At 36.9% G+C, this 20,949-nt stretch overlaps 1 protein-coding gene across 1 annotated transcript in view; it reads left to right on the top strand.

The window, feature by feature from the left end:
* NEK10 (NIMA related kinase 10) overlaps positions 1-20,389 on the top strand; it is a 107,277-nt gene extending 86,888 nt beyond the window's left edge. Inside the window, exons 31-35 of the mRNA XM_074849564.1 lie at positions 1,411-1,521; positions 3,937-4,045; positions 5,423-5,475; positions 5,555-5,610; positions 16,955-20,389. Coding sequence (XP_074705665.1) covers positions 1,411-1,521; positions 3,937-4,045; positions 5,423-5,475; positions 5,555-5,610; positions 16,955-17,012 — 387 coding nt within the window. The 3' untranslated portion in view covers positions 17,013-20,389. The remainder of the gene's footprint in view (positions 1-1,410; positions 1,522-3,936; positions 4,046-5,422; positions 5,476-5,554; positions 5,611-16,954) is intronic.
* Positions 20,390-20,949: the final 560 nt, after the last annotated feature.

The following is a 20,949-nucleotide window of genomic DNA, read 5'->3' as shown; positions in this document are numbered from 1 at the left end:
ATCCAGAATATCCCAATATGCCCATGGTGCATTAACTGCACACAGTTCATTGCAGTGCATGTAGTTTATGGAGTATCTTGCAGGGCTTTCCTAAGGCATTGTTCTTTTTACTCACTTATAGACAAAAGAACATTCAACATCTGACTTAAAGCATTTGTGTAAAGCCTTATCTACATGAAAAGAGAGTAGTATCTATCTGTAAAAAAACCCTGTATGTAACCAGCTGTCTGATGAAGTCTTTTATGCCTAGGATGTAACCTTGATCCCTGGTTTGTCAGAGCAAATCAGGACTCCTGTGAGGCCAATATAGCTGTTCCAGATTTATAGCCATCTAAGAGCAGTAATTTGTTCCAGTGGGAAAAAAATCATTATAATGTGTACTGTGGCAGTGTTTGAACATGAATCATTAGCAGTCAGACCTTCCTTGAGTAGTGAAGAAGCTTCCTGAACTCAGCAGAGTGGCACTTTGTGAATTTACATCGATGATGTGCTTATAAAGTGTATACTAAATGGTAGAAAATTGTAGGTTTACAAGCACTGTCAGCAGGTATAAGCAACTATACAGAAACAGCATAGGAGATCCTTCCAAAAGGGTAGCACATATTATAGAATTGTCATCAGACTGGGTTGGTGTCACTGCAGTGACCAACAGCTGAAACTTTACATTTACTGTTGGAGCATAAAAACGATTTTAAAATCTCAAAGAGCAAAGAAAGACACCTCTTTTGAACTCTCTATTGAAGACTTTAAATCATGATAAAGTATGATTTGTGCTTTTCTTCTGTAAATATAGTTGAAAGATGTGTAGTTTTTCAACCAAAAAATACAGGAGAAAAAGTATACAAAATCAGTTTTGCTTTATGGACAAGTGAAATGTAAATTACCTCCCACAGGAAGCTTCTAGCAAAAGAAGTGTTCTGAATTGTGTTAAGATGTACATAAGGACCTTTAAAGAGCCTGTTGAAGCCATTCTACAATCATTGAATGAAGATCTAAGCTTCTTAAATTCCATTAATTTCAGCTGGAGTCACTCATTATAGCCAACATGAAATCTATTCTAATGTTCTATGGGCTTCATCTGTAGAAAAATGTCCCAAATACTGCCACTTTGATCAGGGAGGCAAATCTAGCATTACCTGTGTTAGGCTTGTTATCATGATCTTCACTTTCAAGGCTAGAGGGACTGAGTTATATGGTATGCCAAGCCTAACAGAATGGACAAACTAAGGAGCATTATTATAATATGCCATTAAATCAAATCTTGTACTGTTGTTTATCACCATGCTATCAAATATCAATGTTTCTTTTTGCAGTGTAGCTACTTTTTTTGACAATGGTACTGCTGATTAGGTCATCTTTATGGCAGGTGTAACTGAGCGGTGAAAACATCTGTTTCTTTGTTTCATGTAGCTTCCTCCAGCTTTGCAATGCAACTTGAAAAGGAGAATCATTGAGAGATTCAAGAAGTCCCTCTTCAGTCAGCAGAGCAATCCTTGTAATCTGAAATCAGAAATGAAAAAGGTGTAGTACACCAATTACTACCTGGGGTCGATTGTCTCTTTTTCTCTTTGAATTAAACTATCGATATTAATATCACAAAATTATAAGTGTAAGATTCTATTTTTAAAAGGAAATATTTAGAATATTCTCTAGCAATCCTTCATTTGGAAAATATGGAGGCTTCTTAAGTAAGCAGTTTCTACAGTTTGGTTTCAAGTTTGTGTCTGATCATTAGAACATTTTTATAAATGGAGAGGACCTGCTAGCTGCTAATATGCAAAACCAGACATTGCCTCCTCAGAGCTCAAAAAGAGAAGAGGAAAGAAAATGCAACTTTTTTGTGTTAAAGGCTGACAGAGATTATGTAAACTCTTAATTTATGTAAGCTCTTCTTAATTTGTTATTACTTTCCCAATGTTATTCATGTTTTGGAATGTATTCCTACTCAAACTATGAATTTTAAGAAAGCGCTATCCTGGATTGTCTTGACTATAGCATACCTTGTCCTATTGTTGCACAGTGTGGCAGCAGCAGTTTAGTGTCATCAGTTTAAAAATACTGAAGATTTGCAAGAATGGCATGACTAAAGAACCATGCCTGCTGGGTGCCCTCCAACAGAGAAAGAGCTAATGACTAGTATCAGAATTTCTGAATGTTCCTTCAAAAATCTCCTGAGAAGACTGTAGTCAGCAGAGGATCTGAAAATTACATCCTTGGCATCTGTGTACTGTGGGAGATTGAAGCTAAGATATTTCATTTTTGAACTGATGACAACGCAGTTATTAGTTATGTTATTCTATCTAAAATATGATGACAAAGATTTCTTATCACTTACATAATTCCCCTGTGCAACCTAATTTGATTGTCACCTACTTGTACTGAATTGTGGAGTCTTCTAAGTCATTGTTTGCTAGGGAATGGACTGACCCTAAATGCTAAATCCTTCCTGTACTTTTGTAATAATTAATCTGAGATGCTAAATTCTGTGGAAGATGGCCACTTAGTGTTTACATTGGTAGTACATTGAAAGTATTGAAAGACAGTTGAAGATACCTCTCTCTGAGCCATCAGTTTCATGCCAATTTGCTGTCCTGTAAATCAAGCTGGGATTTACATTAAGCAATTCCAGTATTTCAGCCATAACTTTAAATGTAAGGCTATATTTGCTAATTATTTATTGAGTTGATGTTTTCCAGAAAGGATGCCCAAAAATATGGTAAGAAAAAGGAAGTGTTTATTATAAAATTAACCTAATTTTCAGATGCCCAGAAATAAAGGAACCTATTTATTTGTAAATGTTATCAACTGTAAGACTGTGTTAACATTGAAATGATTGGTTTCAAACATGAAGAAAAGGGAAGAAATACACTATTTAAAAAGTAAATGGTAGTAAATTGAAGATATTTGAAATGCCGAATGCAATTCTGGGCATTTCTACCTTGAAGGAAATAGTTATAGAAACTATTTAATAGAAAGTAACAACAAGAAGCGCAGTTAGAAGGATGGAGAATTGATAAACATTGGTGAATAAACGGTATATATTTTACCAAAATCACCACCATAAATATGTTGGGTAACATGGATATCATCTGGAGGTAATAGGAAGAACCTAAAGAGAGAAAAGAATTAGGTTGAACTTTTCCAGCAAGTGTTGTTATGAGGTTGTGCAATTTCTGCAAATAAAATTTAAAAATCATGGGTTTTTAACGATGATGAATTAGAAAACCTAATTAGAATAAAGGCAAAAAGATTCCTCCACTGATTGGTGGTGGTAGGGTAAAGGTCTTCCAACAACAGATACTCTTCTGTTTCTGTAACTGTAGAAGTGTTAACATGCTGCAGAAATGCATAACTGGAATTTTTTTCCTGCCCACAAAGATATTTTCATGTCAGAGTTGTTACCAGTGGATATTTTCAAAATTAGATGTTTTTCAGTATAATGTCAGTATCCTTGCTCACATAATCAAGTAGCTGAACTAACTTTCAGGTTTCAGAAGTGCTGGCTTCTTTCTAACGGTGATTATACCATTTGAATATGGACTGACAGTTTCACTTGAAGCCCCAGTTTTGAAAACCAGAGTCATCAGCTGTTTCTCTCCTAGGTTTGAGGGAATACACTTCCCTGTTTATCTTCACAGAAATGTATAGTTTATGACATTTTATTCAGATAGTCTAAAGAACTCAGTGCTTTATACTAAGTGCAGATTGGCAACTTGAAATGTTCAGACAGTGTTTCTGGAGAGAAGAAGGTAGGACGTTCGTAATTGTATTTACCATTTTTTCATTAATCTAAAAAGTTTTGAAATCTCTTTTGACTTCTGATTGCACTGGGAAACATAGGAAAGGCTAAACCGCCTCATAGAAGTTTTGGCAGATGGGAAGGATGGGGATTTCAGGTGTCCTTTGCTTTTTTCTATTTTTTTTTCCCTTCCCCAGCTGCTGCAAGGTTCTCCTGAATTGATTGAGCCTAACTTCTTCACAACAGATTGGCATGTGGTACTTCTCTCTTCAGGTGGAAATATGTTGCTTCCAGATGATAGAAAAGGTAAAGAAAGCAACAAAACCTCTCTAATGGCATATGTATTTCTAATAAAGGGTATGGTATCAAAGCAGAAGGAATTGCTGCTCTAAGATCTGACTTTAAAGACAGTTATGTTGACTATACTGATTTTCATTATCAGGGTGTGTGTTTGTTTTGTTTAATTCCTGGTAAGATATGTAGTTTATCACTGATGGAACATTCTACTAATTTAAAAGAGTATATTTTGGAATTACAAAGAAATAGCGAAGATGCAAATAACACATGGTTCATCTATGGAAATCAATAGAAACGTTTGTAACTGAAAATGTCATACTTAGGATTTACCTGTCCTTGCACATGATTTTTAAACAAACTGTGTTTAAACCCTGTATTGTTCTTCTGTCATTTTTGAAACTGTTATGCTGGGATGATTTAATTACCTAGCTCAATCAAACCCTACAGACTTGAGGAGGGAAATGCTACGTCCCATATCACATCTGTAAAGTATATGTAAAGTATATACATATGCACTTTAGAAAATTAATAGTATCAAATATACTTTGGACTAGTGATACTCAGCATGACAAATCATGAACTCCATCTTTAATCAAACCTACCATCACTTGCATCATGGGTGGGGAACCGCAATTCCTAAGTCAGAGACTTGTTTCATCATATGCCTCTCTGCAATGCACATAAGGGAAATGTGCAGCCTGCATTTTGGTATTTATGCCATTTCAATTCTTCTAAATACAGGAAAAACTATGTTGAAATCCATGGATTAGAGGACATGGTAACATTAAAAACTATGGTGCCAGAAAGAAGGGTGAGAAAATTTGGTTTTGCTGGCTTTTGTGTTGAAACTAGCATATTAGTTCCACAGCTTGTTGCAAAACCCGCAAATAATTCTATGTGTCAAGGGTTATATTTGAGTAGGACGTTAGTCCCTAACCATCACTTTAAATATGATCTTTATTTTGTTCTTGAAGACAACAATGCAATTTGTTCAGATGCTCAGTAACTGTAATTTTTGAATCTCTTAACCTGCAAAGAATAGTTTTGTCCTCACAAATTGCAGCTGGCTGTGTGCTCTTTCCACTACATATTGTAAGTGGGAAAGAATAAGAAGGTTGCACTGTGTTCTGTTACATTAAGTATTTAAAATATTTTCCGTCAGTTAGAACTCTTTCATAATGTGATAACGTTGTGTGCCTCAAATGTTCACATCATGCCATAAGATGCCTTCCACCTTTACAGGGGGTCATTGTGGTCAGTGGAATAAGCTGCTGATAATCAAGCATCTCTTTTGTCATTATATTTGTAGTGAAATTGCTAAGAAACTGATGAGGGAGCATAAACCCCAAATTCAGTAGTATAAGATTACTTGCCTTTTACTTTAAGGTATTGTTGGCACTTCTGACATAGCAGAAGGGATGACATATGAACAGTTGCAGGTAAGCTATAAATATACCTATATGTATTAATTTATTACTTTTAATAAAGATAATTTACTGAAATAAATTTGTCTTGTAGACTCTAATTGAAGAGGTTCTAGAGGAAAGTGGTTATTACAATTTCTCTTCTAACAGGTGAGTCTGTTCAATTTAAAAAGAAAAAGTTAATCATGATGTGCTAAAACCAAATGTATCATCTGCCTGTTTATGTGATTGCAATCTCACTTTAAACTTAGTGCAATATATGGTTGTTTATATATGGATTCATGGACTGGAAGAAATGTACATGGGACATATTAGCTAATCTAAGCAGGTTTTTTTGGCCACATCTGTTTTCTTCACTCAGATGATAGAGCGGTATGAGTTTGGCAGCAATTTCCTCACATTTTTCCCATATAAAACCACAGCTGAACAAAAGTTTTATTTAAATAGAAGTATATTTTATTATAACAGTCTACCATTACAGGGTTGAAAGGATGAAGCTGACATATTTAGTGAAATATTTGAGTACAACACAACAAGAAGAATAAGTGGTTGCTAGCACAAAAGTGCAGGGGATGAAAAAAAATTTAATGGTCTTTGAAACTAGGCAAACGACTTGTCCCGGAGAAGGTGTATTTTTCCTGCAGGAAACCTTTGAGGAACACAAGAAAGAAAATATTTGAAAAATATCATTATAGTCCACAACATAAGCTTAGCATTTCTCATTCTTTTTACCTGCTAGCCTGTTATTTATCATCTCAGATATTCTTTAGTGCAAAACAAATTCATTACTTCCATCAAGTAAGTCTGTTCCTTGCCTTTGCAGTAATCAACATTTTAAAGCCTGAGAGACTGCAGTTAGGTTTTCAAAAACAAATAAACAAACATAAACCAACCCCCCCAATACAGATAAGAAGTTTTAGGAATTTATAGTTCCTGGTGCCTCAGTGATATTTTTCAGTTATTTATTATCTCTGCAAACTTTTCTGTGTGGATTGACTCTAGCTTGAAAAGTTCTAAATGTTAGTCTGAATATTTTTATAGGCTACTCATTAAATTGGAATTCCAGCTTACAAGTGTCTTGCAGCTGCCAGCTGCAAGTATTGAAAAATCATGATTCAGCACTCCCAAAATAAAATAATAATTCACTCTTTAGACCTTCAGGGTATACTTGAATCATGTTTACAAATCACTTTTGCAGCCATGAGGTCTAACAAATTTGTTTATAAGTGTTTTCAAGTATTTTAAATTTGTGTCCTAATCACAAGCTCCCAAGATTTGGTGCTGTAGAAAAATAAAAATCACACAACTTACAAAAAGAAAAAGGCACTCATTTTTAACATCAAGATCTAGCAAGTCTTATTATAAATGTATAAATGTGTTGTGGTTGTATAGGCATTTATCTCACCAACAGGCTGGCAAAAAGCATCTTACTGCAATTAACTGTAATGAAGCAGGTGTATGCTGAATATGGACTTGAGCATTTTACACAAACTACTATAGAAATAAGATATCTATTAATGGAAATCATAGAACACCTCAAGTTGAAGGGACCAATAAGGATCATCAAGTTCAACTCCCTGCTCCTTGCAGGACTAACTAAAACTAAACCATATGACTAAAAGTGTCGTTCAGATGCTCCTTGAACTCTGACAGTCTTGTCACCGTGACCACTTGCCTGGGGAACCTGTTCCAGTGACTCTGACCACCCTTGGTCCTGCAGAAGGAAACAGGGGGAAAAGAGCAAGCAGCACATTTTCACACATACATAAAGTCTGGAGAAGGCCAGTGGATGCTCAGCATCCTTCTTCACATTGGTGGATGTGCTATGCATTTGATTTTCCGAGGATCACAGGAAAATTGGAAGTCACATTGTGTTTCCCTCAAGTCATGCAACTTCTTCAGCAGTGCTGAAAACATGTCATCTACAGTCAGTGCTGATTTGTGCTTTGTTCATGGGACTTCTAGCAAAGACAAAATTGATTTTGGAGTGGGTGAAAGGAATGGAGTGACATCTCCTTATAGGTGTGAATCTCCTTAGAAGTTTAGAAGTATGTTGTCTAGATTTGTTTTTTTGTTTTTTGTTTTTCTTCTTGCTTAGAATTGTTAATGTGTTCATGTAACAGCTATTGTAGTCTTTGACCCATTCCACTGCATGTGTCTCACTCTAGCATGTCCTGGCTTTAGCTGAGAGATACAAAATAGCCATACTGCAACCCAGTTGTTGGTCTGTCACCAACAACTTGATTTTTTATTATGCTTTTGAATCCTATTACCTGCTGTGATGCATAATTATGTTTGGTTCCCCTGCACTATTACATTACTTCTTTTCCAGACAAAGTTCTACTCCCAAATAACTATTTTTCCTTCTCTTCCAGAAAATTGACAGACCATGCTTTGGCCTTGGCTGTCAAAAATATGTCTCTATTTCCAGAGGACTTGTCATATTGTCTAAAGTATGCTCTGCTCAATGCCATTCAGAGCTGTCAGAACTTAAGCAAATTTTTTTTTTTTTTTTTGGCTTCTCAGACTGTCTCCAAATAGCCAAACAGTCCAGTTTTGATAACTGTCCAGTACTGAATGATTCATTTGGCTAGCAGACATGCATCATTAGGTTTCGCCTCAAACTCTCCTAACTGCTAAGCAAGATAGAAGGACAAATCAGTCTCCCAAGCTGCACTGCAAGTCATTTATCAGTATCCACCATTATCGATTCCACCATACACAATTTGGTCTGTAGCCCTCAGAGCAACATCCTATTGGCCATTCTTGCCTAAAACTGTTTTGAGTCTTGCTCTACTTCCTCTCTTTTATGCAAAGTGAAACATTTCAGAAGCAACAGCAAATTTTCCAGCAGAAACTCACTATATCCTGTAAACTTTCCTGGAACCCCTTCTTAGAAAAGTGTTCACAGAAAAGCTTTAGAAAAAAGTACTAGGAGTAATGAATATCTGCATCTTGTTTGCTTTAGCAGCATATAGGGCAATATACCTTTTTTTTTAAAAACTTTCTTAGCTTATTTTAAAAACTTTAAGTTTAGTTTGAGTTTTTCAGTTTCTAAGACGGGATGTTGTAATGATGCAGCATGTGTGGGTCTTTCACAGTGGAATCAGAATGATAGTGTTTCTAGCAGGAAACAAATTGCCTTCCCTTCTGCCCATAATAAGTTTCTAGCTCTTTGAATAGAAATGTGAAAAAAAGAATGCCAAAGGCTCAGAAGTCCACAGAAGGCGCATCAGAACTACACAAACTTAATTTGTGAAGTTGCAAATTTTTGAAGATGTTTCTTCATTTTAGGGCCAAATTTCTTCATGATTTCTGACCAAATTGACTTGACAATATCAGTTCCATACGTTGTAAAGCTACAAGGTGAATTCTGGTTTGGAACAAAGAGTTCCGCAGCTACTGTGAAACGACATGGGATGTGTGCTATTGCTAAAAGCGCTATTAAATGCAGAATAAACAGCTAGATAGCATATAGGATAATAATGAAATCTCCTACCTCATTGTGGAGCACACTTTATAGAGAAAACATTCTGAAAATATTTTTTATTTATTTTCTGGTTTTGCGGGATGTGTGTGCATTGTCCTTCTTTCCCATTGCTATTGCCCCTTGCTGTGCCCCTCGAAATTCCAGGAATATATGGTGGGAAACCAAACCTTAAGTGAGGCAATGACATGAAAATCATAGTAGGATGAATGAACTGTATAAAGAGTTAAAATGATTCAAGAAACTTGATTGGGTTATGAGAGAAATGTGAATTCTTTAGAAACTGAGACAGCTTCATAAGAAAAATGTCATGCTCTTTTTTTTTCCATTTTCATTATAATAGTAATTACTATCTCAATACCAGTCATTTCATGGAAATTAATGACCAGCTGAGGATAATGACCCTCAGCTTTATCTTGAATAATCAACTTGTGCCCATTTATCACTAATCTCCTGAAATTACTCAGCACTCCAATTGTATTACTTATACAGAAATTTGGTAAACATGTATAAAAAAGCCCCTGTAATGTTTCAAAATTATTCTATTCACATCCATTGTGCCACTCTTTCTTTTTTCCTCCTTCTGATTTAATATTATACTGCACAAGAGGCAAGCTCCTTGTTTGTGAGCCTTTTTATGAATAGGACTATGAATACTGGTTTGAAACTTTCATCATGCTTTTTCATACTGAAGTAGACATGTCATACCCAAATTGATGCAGAAATCTATTTTTAATAAATTGAATTTAGAGACTTAATCCAAGCAGAAACTCACTTATATAAAAAAAGATTTGTTATAAATAAACAAAAATAGCAATGGTCAGAGACAGGAGTTGTGTTCAGCTGAGTGCTGTAGGTCTGTCATGGTTTAACCCCAGTAGGCAACTCAGCACCACACAGCCACTTGCTTACTCCCCTGCAGTGGGATAGGGGAGACAATCATAAGGGTGAAAGTGAGAAAGCTCGTGGCTTGAGATAAAAACAGTTTAATGGGTAAAGCTGTGTGTGCAAGCAAAGCAAAATAAGGAATTCATTCACGACTTCCCATCAGCAGGCAGATGCTTAGCCATTTCCAGGAAAGCAGAGCTCCATCATGCCTAACAGTTAGTTGGGAAGACAAGTGCCATCACTCCAACCATCTCTGCGCCTGCCCTTCCTCCTTCTTTCCCCCAGCTTTTATTGCTGAGCATGACATCACATGGTATGGAATATCCCTTTGGTCAGTTGGGGTCAGCTGTCCCGGCTGTGTCCCCTCCCAACTTCTTGTGCACCCCCAGATTACTCACTGGCAGGGCAGTGTGAGATGCAAAAAAGGCCTTGATGCTGTATAAGCACTGCTCAGCAATAACTAAAACAATGGTATGTTATCAACACTGTTTTCATCACAAATTCAAAACATAGCACTGTACAAACTACTGTGAAGAAATTTAGCTCTATCCCAGCCAAGCCAGTACAAGGTCATATGACCAGCAGTCTGTTTGAGAGAAATGTTGTTTCAACATTAGCTTTATGGGAAAAAAAAAATGGTTGCAATGCAAGCAAGAATAGAAGGAAGCAGTCTTCATAATCAAATGCATATATTGATATGTTGACACTTAAAATTTTCATAACTTTGTTCAATTCAATCTTTTCCACTTTTATTGAAGTTTTAGAACTGGAGAAGCAACCATTCATGTAGTTAGAAAAAGCTATTTCATGAAGAGAAAAACTGTCAAGTCTGGCTCTAATAATAGCTATACATTTTTCACTACTCAAAGAATAGCTCAAGGTATTATTCACAGGATAATATAGCTCAGGAATGACAGAAATTCTGAATTTTGCCTGTTTGAGGCAGCCCTCATTTGTATTGGGTCTATGGTCCATGGGTACATCATTCAAAACCAGAAATGCATTAATAGAGATTTTTCTATCTGCAAATTCTTACCATGTTATCTAGGTATTCTTCAACATTAATGCATCTCTTTAATTGTGTTTTCATGACTAACAGATTCAAATTTGTATTTAGCTTAGTTTTAGCTTTGTTTTTTAATGTTCTAGAACCTACCAAACTAGACAGTACATGAAAGTACACAGTTCCAATGCTCCTGGAATCTAAAGCGGATTTTTTGACTTAGTGGTATCTAGGTCATTTAAGACACTGCTACTTTTTATTCCGTTCTGGCACCTCTCCCTGCTAATGTTGCCTGGTATTTTCTGTTAATTGTTTTCTTCTTCCAAATGGTTGTCCATGCTAATTCTTACTTCTCACACATACAAAAGATGATTGTTTTGGACAGCAATGTTTATTAGAGTCATACCAACATTCTGTTGATTTGTACTTCTCCCCAAGGAGATAAAAAAGACTGCCAAAGCTCAGCAGAACTTTTTTTCTTCTAAATATCTGTGCCTGCAAGAGCCTTTGATCTACCCAGCTGCAGTTCTGATGGCTATCAGCTGAGGGTCTGTGTGGCACTGTAAGTATGCTGCCCTGTTCCCACAGACCAGCATTCACTACATCTTTTGAGTTAGCTGTCCTTCCACTAAGAGGCAGTATTGGCCTACCTTTCCCAAGTCACAGATTCTACAGAAATTAGAAAAAGGAGAAGCAACATGAAAACATGGAGTAGCAATTGATTCTAGCGTGAATTTCATCCAACTCTTAGGATAAGGCAGAGACTAACCCTTGTCACATTGATGAATATGGAGTGTTCCAATGACAATGAAACTTTTGATTAAGAGATGAATGAAAAGACACTTGCTGGATAGTGTTCACCACTGCACATGGTGATAGTCACACTGCACCTTTTCACGGTTGCTAGAGGCATCATTTTTACCGTGTTGTTATAGCTGCACCAATATTGGCTGTGCTCAGAAAACACATGCGTCAGACTTTAATGGTACAGTGGAGCTCTAGAGAAATAATGACTTATAAACGAGGGAAAATGTATGCCTTGCATCCTAGGGTATTAGCAGCCATTATTTGTCAAAATCATATGTCCAGGTGTGAAAAACTTACTGCTAACTGGATTTTTGGAGAATTGCAGGAATGTTCTGGTCACTTCAGGGATGGCCAGTAATCTAATGACACAGAAAAATAATTTGCATTTTTCTGACATTACAATACCATAACAAAACACTTTTCCTACTTCTGTTAGTAAGTCAGTCTTTTGTTATTTTAGGGTTTTTTACCTGTGAATCAGAATGATAGGATCTGTAGCAGAAACTTTTTATTGCTCTAGCAGTTAGTCAGCATCAAGACTACTAGATTTGGCTAGTATCAGGACTGCTAGGTATAAAAGACTTGGATGTAGAACCTGACTGCAGTTCATGACTTTGTGTTGTGCAGAATAGCGAAGTGATCCAGAGATCCATCTGGTGCAAGTACCAAAATAATCTGGTCATGTGGTAGGACTGTCATTGGTGCAGAACCTCTCCCCTCACTCAGCTGAAGATTCTCTTTAGCAATGATATATGTGGAAAGGTGAATTTCACCTCTTGTTGGAAAAAATGAAGGAGTACCTGACCTGAATTTTGGCTGACTGATAGGTACAGAGTCATTGATACAGTTCAGTGATGAATACACAAAATTAGATGGTCTCCTGACAGTGGAAATGCCTGAAGTCCACACTGTCTATAGAAAAAGTGCATGTTTATGAAGCTGTCTGTCAGCATTTGGACTGTGGGAATGACTGTTTTCAACACTAGGCAGATGGCTCTGATCTCTTGCAGAGATCACATGCCCTGAGCTCTCAGACATTCTTATATGAGCTTCCTATCTTTGAGTAGAAGCATCTGTCGTCACAGACTTGTTTGGCTGAGATAAGATGAGTTTGCTCTTGCAGTTCTGAAGCAGGTCTTTCTACCAGTTTGTGAAAAAAAAGATATACTTTGAGACTGACTTTTGTGTGTCTGAGATCTCTGCTTGGCAGAGTTCATGTATAGAGCATAGATAAAGTTTGTCAAATAACATCAAATAAGATGACACCATTCTACTCAAGGTGGTTCAGAAAGCTCGCTGTAATCTGGAATCATTCTTGTGCTAGCAGGCCTGAATCTATACAGCTGCTGTGAACAAAACACTTTGAGTTGAAGTTAAGAGGAATTTTTCTTCTGTTTGAGACATCAATGGTTTGGTTGAGGTAGGGCAGTTTACCCGAGAAGAATGTAGTATCTTTCCATGCCACAGCAAGATGCTGTTTAAAGGAGGTTTGGGAACTCAGGCTACGTAAAAGACAATCTGAAAGTTTTCAAAGAAGCGGAAGACAAGATTGGCCTCAGTGTTCGGAAATTAGGGCCATACAAAGATAAATTCTTTTCACCTGTCTCAAGATGTCCTTCATGACTGTGGCTAGGGGAGAAATTGCACATGGTTACAGAGGTAGCTGTTTGGATATAGCAGTGTAAGATACAACAAAAGCTATTCTAGGATGTCAGTTTAGTACTAACAAGCACAGTGTTGTTCTACATAATGTAGTTGTGTTCCTTATTCTTGAAGGCTGCCTTTTTGCTAGCAGAACTTCTGTTTACTGGTAAGGGAAAGTCAGATCTTCATGTTTTTGACATGGTAGACATGACATCCATAAAACTAACTCTTAAGCCTCATCAAAGTATCAGCACCAGTTTTGGAAGTTAATTTGAAACCTTTTACTTAAGAACAATCATCTGAAAATTATGTAAAAAGAAGAAATAACTGTTTGTCTTGCTGAGATTTTGTATCTGTAAAACACCTTGATATCCTGAGTTTTCCATGGAGTCCTGTAGCTCTAGAAACCTGTGCCATAGAAGGAGCTGAAAGATTTTAGCCTTTACAGCACTGGATGAAGGCATTGAAAGTATAAAGCTTTGCCCTACATTGCTTGGTGGTATTAAAAAAATTCTATCAATGTTTTCTTTATTAACTTGTGTGTTAGAGCAAGGATTTCAAATCTGGCCAAGAAAGTACCTTTTTTTGTCACAGGTACGACTTGCACCCTTCTCTTAGAAATTCATGCCAATGTAACCAAGTTATAATTTTGAAAAATCACAGTAGGTATATGCTTAACAGTAGCATTAATAGAGCACTGAAATACTGTCAGATCAAGTCTAGACATCAGAACAGAGAGTCTGTCTGATCATTTTAAGGTAATGCCTGGGCAAAGAACTGATAAGTAGCAACTGATGGGATAGAGGCTAGGAAGTGAGCAGTAGATACATATATCTAATACAGAGCCAAGAACAGCAGAAGACAGAATGTAGGAATCCTGGAGAGCAGGCTGGTGTGGGGAGAAGGAAGAACCACCTGTAGCTGTGACCGACCGGGTGAAGAGAATGGTTTGCAGTAAGGGCAGACGGTAGAAAGGGTAGGCACACAGAACAGGAATCAAGCTCAAAGGCTCTGACAGAAGGGGATTCTCTGACAGCTGTTGCACTTGAGTGCACACTATTCTTTTTTATATTGTGAGTAAACTGTGTGTCATCTGGTGCTGGTCCTCACAGAACTATAGCTACCCATGTCTGCTACAAGCTATTTACTAACCTAAAAGCAGAGCCTGTGCAGTGCAGGTAATGGTTTCATTGAAGTGAGTTGGTGATATCACATAATGAAATTTCTGGAGAGGGGTTAGCTTTTGGTGTAAAAATTAGGAAGTAACATACACAAAGCTTTACATTAAATATTCTTAACTTCATTGCAGGTGGTGATTCAAGAAAGACATAGTAAGTACTCTTAATATGAATCGTGGTAGATATTTTAGTTATGTGACTATAGCCCACATGGCTTCACCAAGGGCAAATCATGCCTGACTAATCTCAGTGGCCTTCTATGATTGAGCAACTGCATCAGTGGAAAAAGGAAGTACTATGGATGTCATCTACCTGGACTTTGGTACAGTCCTTATGACATTCTTACCTCTAAGTTGGAGAGATACAGGTTTGATGGATGGACTGTTAGATGGATAAGAAATTGGGTGGATGGCCACATCCAAAGAGTTATAGGCTCAATGTCCAAGTGGAAACCAGTAATTAGTGGTGTCTCTCACGGGCCTGTACTGGGACCAACACTATATAATATCTTCATCAGTGACACAGATGGAGGGCACCCTCAGGAAGTTTGCTGATGACACCAAGCTGTGTGGTACGGTCAACATGCTGGAGGGAAGGGATGTGCCATCCAGAGGGAGCTTTACAGGCTGGAGAGGTGGGACCGTGCAAACCTCATGAAGTTCCACAAGGCCAAGTGTAAGGTCCTGCACATGGGTCCAGGCAATCCCCAGTATCAATACAGACTGAGGGATGAAGGGATTGAGAGCAGCCCTGTGGAGAAGGACTAGGTGATGCTGCTGGATGAAAAATTGGACATGAACCAGCAATGTCCAGGGAAGTGCTCGCAGCCCAGAAAGCCAACTGAATCCTGGGTGGCATAAAAAGAAGCGTGGCCAGTAGATCAAGGAAGGTGATCTCCCCCTCTACTCCAGTCTCATGAGACCTGATCTAGAGTACTGTGTCCAGCTCTGGCATCCCAGAAACTACAAGAAAGACATGGACCTGTTAGAGTGGGTCCAGAGGAGGGCCACAAAAAAATATCAGAGGGCTGGAACATCTCTGCTAGGAAGAAAGGCTGTGAGAGAGTTGGGGTTGTTCAACTTGGAGAAGAGAGGGCTTGGGGGAGACCTTATTGCAGCCTTCCAGTGCTTAAAGGGGGCTTATAAGAAAGATGAAGAGATATTGTTTTACCAGGGCCTTTAGTGACAGCACAAGGGGCAACAGTTTCAAACTGAAAGAGGGTATATTTAGATTGGACATAAGGAAGAATCTTTTACGATGAGAGTGGTGAGACACTGGAGCAGGTTGCCCAGAGAAGTTGTGGACGGCCCACCATTGGAAGTGTTCAAGGCCAGGTTGGATGGGGCTTTGAGCAACTGGATCTAGTGGAAGGTGTCCCTGCCCATGGCAGGGGTCTTGGACTAGATGATCTTTAAAGGTCCTTTCCAACCCAAACCATTTTAAGATTCTATTTTTTTGCAAAGGTACAGTGCCCCATTAAGGATGATGTTATCCACATAGGGGGCTGAATATCTTCAGTCTTATGTTTCTTATGTGCACTTGAGTTTACAACTTTAATAACAAACTTTCAGCTTAGGGATTTCTATCTACATGTGTTGAAGTGTGTGTGCAAAACTATAAATTTTTTTGTGTTATTCCTTTTCTTATTACTGGAATACTTCCATATCTTTCAGTACTTCAGTAACCAAAATAACACTGCTTTCTGAGGGACCATGTGTATACAGGAATGTTTGAAAGGGCTTTGGATATCCATGTTATAAATATTGTATACAAGTAGTCAGGGAAAATTTCAGAAGAGGTCTTACTCTTGGAATGGACACTGGTGGAGTTTTGAGACAAAAAAGAAACACCTATTTTACTTTCTCACAGCACTGATTATGAGAATAAGTCTTTACATCATATTTTCATAGAAATAATATAATACGACTTGATTATGAGGCAATTTTCATCTATATAAAGCTGACAGAAGCAGCTCCATTACTTTCTGTGCTAATTTTTTATGTAGCTTGCTGAAGGGGAATTAGAAAAGGAGAAAGAAGTGATGTTAAAGACTTTCAACTAGTTCTCTATAGTGCCGAAGTCTCTGGAGATGTTGCATCAGCAACATAAGTTAAAGCTGGCTCACAAATACATTATGTTTCATTCAGGCCTCATTGATCAGCTGTGGGAGACCTTTGCGCCATGCTGCTCTAATTCTATTTGTGTGCAGTGCAGACTAGTCCATAAATTTTGCGTCAGAGGATCATTAAATGAACTACTTCCCCGTGTGTAGCATAAATGACAGAATTTCACCCAGAGATTTCTGCATCAGACTCTATTGTAAACCCTGAACTAAAACTTTTCTTTCGATAGACTTCTGAAGTTCCTTGGCTTATACCTCTGCTTTCTGCTAGTAGCGCCAAGATTAATCCCATACCTGGTGACTGTGAATAGTGGGGAATTCTTACTTCCAACATATACGAAGTACCCATTTTTCTTTTCCTCCAGGTATCTCTACTATCCAAGGGGAACAAAGGACTATCCAGCAAAAGAAGAGAACTTGTAATTCTGAACAAAGGGTTCAGAATTGTTCCTAATGAAGTCAACCTGCCTGTACTTCAGCTGAGTCTGTCTGATTACCAAAGGGGCAAGCCTTGCTCATTAAATAGCATCCAGATGGAATACCAGTGTGGGACAGCTTCAAGAGACCTCACGTTATATTTCAGGATGACACTGTAAACTTTAGCTTTGTTCGCAGCATAAGCACTTTAGAAGAAACATTGGGAAAGATGCTTCCAGTTTTATACGTTAGGAGGAAAACACAATTCCGAACAGTACATATGTTCTATTTTTGTAAATTTTTTTTAAAGAATCGTTGCATAGTCAGGTTTTCTGGGACGATAGTTCAAAGCCTGTAACCTTATTTATATCCATGTATGTCTTCTCTGGGAAGAAAAAGAGCTTTGTGATATGACCAGACAGAAAATATGTATAGGTTCACTTTACCAGACCTAGAAACAGATTAAACACCATCAGTATGATTTTAATATTTAGAAGGAATTTCTCAGTTTGGATAGTAGCGAATTCTAATGCTGGTATGACATGTTAATAGTCATTATTTGCAACTGGCATAGCTTCTGAAATGATTGTTATTTTAAAAACAGCACTCTTTACTGCTATTTCAAAATGTCTGCATATTATATGTCTATCTTCAGGCACACATTGTATAGATCTGTGTATACAAAATGTGTCATGTACTTTTATATACATTTTATATACACATTCATTTACTGTTTAACAGACTAAGTAAAATACATGCTTTGCTGCTAATCAAAACTGTAGTAGTTAAAACCACTTTCAGAATTTCAATATTTATTCACTCTGTATTAAATGTAGATGAAAATGTTGCACTGCAGTAGCAGAGAAGCTCTTTTTTGTCTACAGTTTAGTGCGAAATACTTAATAAGTACAAAGGCTTTTCTCTACAGTTGATACTGTGGCAATCATAACTGTAGAAAATAACCAGAATGCACTTGGTGATGTAGCTCTCCTATCTCTGTGGAAAATTATTAACATTACAGTCATCACATGATTTGTATAATGTGATTACAAGTAATTTGATACAGATATATGTTGTGTACTCTTCATAGACTGGCAAAAGTTTGTTGTTTTTTGTTTTTTTTTCTTTTTCCCAGTGATTTGTTTGTAACTATAAATAGCTAACTGGAATTAATTTCCTAACTCAAGTGTATTATTTCACCTATAATGTGTGACTTCAACATTCTGAATTATGAAGCAGGGCCCAATGGGCAGTGTAAAACAAAAAAAATTTTAAAAATCTATCCTTCATTCACATATACGTAATGTACAAAGTCATCGGGTGCTATGTTTGCATCTATAAATGGTACAGTAGTGATAGCAAAGGTCTGCTAAGGGTCAAAAAATATGATTCTTAAGGTACCACCAGCAGGTAGCTACAGTTTCCACCATAAATCACCATAGATGATGCATTTCCTGCAATGTTACCACTAAAAATCAATTCCTATTCTAGTTGAGTGTTACTTTTGCTTTGCTAGAATGGAGAAAAAGAATGCAGTATGGTTAAATCTGATGGATTATAAAGTAAATCCATGCTATATATATGGCTGCCAGTCAACTGATTACATGATATTTTATCCAAAAAGACTGCATTTAGATTCAACCTTGCTATGTTTGTTCTACTGAAATTGCATATAAATTCTTATAATAATTTTCCATTAAAATAGTGTAAAACCAATCAACACTTACAGTAACCTATTATAATATCTTTTTGCAGAAATGTCTTATAATTTTAAATTGTCAGAGTGCATTGAATGCCTTAGAAATAATTTGGACCTTATTTCAAGCGTGTTTTGAAGTATCATTGTTTATATTTTGTCTGGATTTGTGTGATGTTCATTCATATTTGATGGCATTATTTTTGTTGAGAAATAGAGTATGATTAATTAGTCTTATTGTGTTTCTCTTAATGTATTTTTAGTGCTGTTAACCTTGAAGCATATTCTGTGCTCATTTTTGTGACTGTGAAAAGTGGAATACTAGCTGGTGGCCATCTGAGGAGGGCAGACTTCGCCACAGTTAACTACAAGAGGTGGATTGGTGGCATGTACAGCTGCAACCACCAAGGCAAATCAAAGCAGGAAATCTTTTCTGTTTCTTTCCTAGTGTTCACTAGGATTTTTTTTTTCTCCCTGGCTGCAACTAAACTGACGTGCTGACTGTTGTAGGAAACACCTGATGCATTTTATATGTAGGGCAATTAGCTGTAACAGAAGATTCATTATGTAAGCTGTTAAGTAATTTATGGCATTAATACATAGATGCTCTCCGCTGAGATCAACATCCATTGTGTTTCCTATTGTATGAAAAGCAGGAAGAGCCAGTTCTGCCATGAATAATTTCTGTATGGCTAAATTCTGTATAGTCAATATAGATAAAGCGTATTTAGGTAAACACAGAAACCAAAACGAAGTTGCCCAATATCATTCAGCAAATCATCAGCAAACTTGAGAATGGGACCTACGTCTCCTGAGTTCCAATCCAGTGCATAACTGGTATCCTTCGAGGTGCATATCTTTTTTTCTTGTATGTTTGTAATCTTTAATGTAACCTGTGCAAAAATCAGAGAAACAGGCATAGCTGTGCTTATTATTTAGCTGATTGAAAAAGATTCTGCAGTGTAGTACTAACCATCTTGAAACACTGTACTGAACTACAGCTGATTTGATTATTTGTGAGTTAATCTAAACTGTGACTTAAATAGGCCTTTCCTTCAGTTTGCTTGGCTGCAGTGAAGTACCTGAGATTATGCATTATTCTGCCTTCTATTATTCATACTTGTACCCACTTTCTACAGTCATCTGATTACAAGTACTTTCTCAGCAGAATGCAGTGTGTGTGTATTCTATAGCCTGATTTACATGTTTTGCTCTATGTGAATCATTTCCCAGTCACCTGTCATATCCCTGAATAATCAGATGTTGACATTGGATCAAATAATTAGTTTTATTCCATAAGAGAATTCCTGTTTATAGTCACAGAATAATGTATTTAAAAACTATTTCTTACAGTCATTGTAACTTGTAGGATTACTGCCTGATTATTGGTATTTCATATCAAGAAATTTGACAAATAGTTTATGAACTTATGGAATTATGTTAATTAAAGAAGAAAGGCCAAGAATATCCCTTGCTAAAAACAGGAAAGCTTCTAGCATTAACTTCCCCAAACTGAATAATATACACAATTTTAGCATTTATGAATTCTGTCCTGCTTTTAGGAAGAACTGAAAATTCTGAGTGACTGCATTTCATGAGATGTGAAAAGATGAAGCCACTTGAGAATGTTTGGTTTTAACTGTATGAATTTACCATGCATTTGAATTAAAAAACTTCTCGAGTGCAAGTTTCATTGTTCAATTTATCTAGATAGACAACAGCAATTGGAAAGCAAGGTCTTCTAGTTAGTTTTGTTTCTTGACTTGCAGGAGGTTAAATCATATGAATGCTCTCTGTTCAACTGTTCTTAACAGGAGATGGTGAGAATCATAATGAGAAAACTATTAATTTTTAAATATTCGACATTTGAGTCCTCAAATTTCCTACCAAACTAAAGACTTATATCTATTAAGGTTTTGGTTCCATAATTGAACTAATTGTCTACTGTCATATTTTGTCGTATGTTTGTAATTTCCACCAATCAGGACGTGTTCCCTGACTTAAGCTGTAACTGGACTTACTCAGTTTTGCTCAAAATTTAGACTTATCGTAGCTTGAATACTGTTTTTTGTCTGCCTCCATCTCCATTGGTGTAATGTAAGCAAATATAGTGTTGGGAGTTAGCCTCAGCAATGGAATCAGTAGTCTGCTACATTAAAAATCTTGTTTACAGTAGAGGAAGCACACATTTTTATATACGTATATGTGTGTGTATATATATATATAAAATATATATCCACGCTTTCT

The sequence above is a fragment of the Strix aluco genome, chromosome 1 (assembly GCF_031877795.1).
Source record: "Strix aluco isolate bStrAlu1 chromosome 1, bStrAlu1.hap1, whole genome shotgun sequence".
NCBI classification, from domain to species: Eukaryota; Metazoa; Chordata; class Aves; order Strigiformes; family Strigidae; genus Strix; species Strix aluco.
This window is presented reverse-complemented; position numbering and strand designations above follow the sequence as displayed.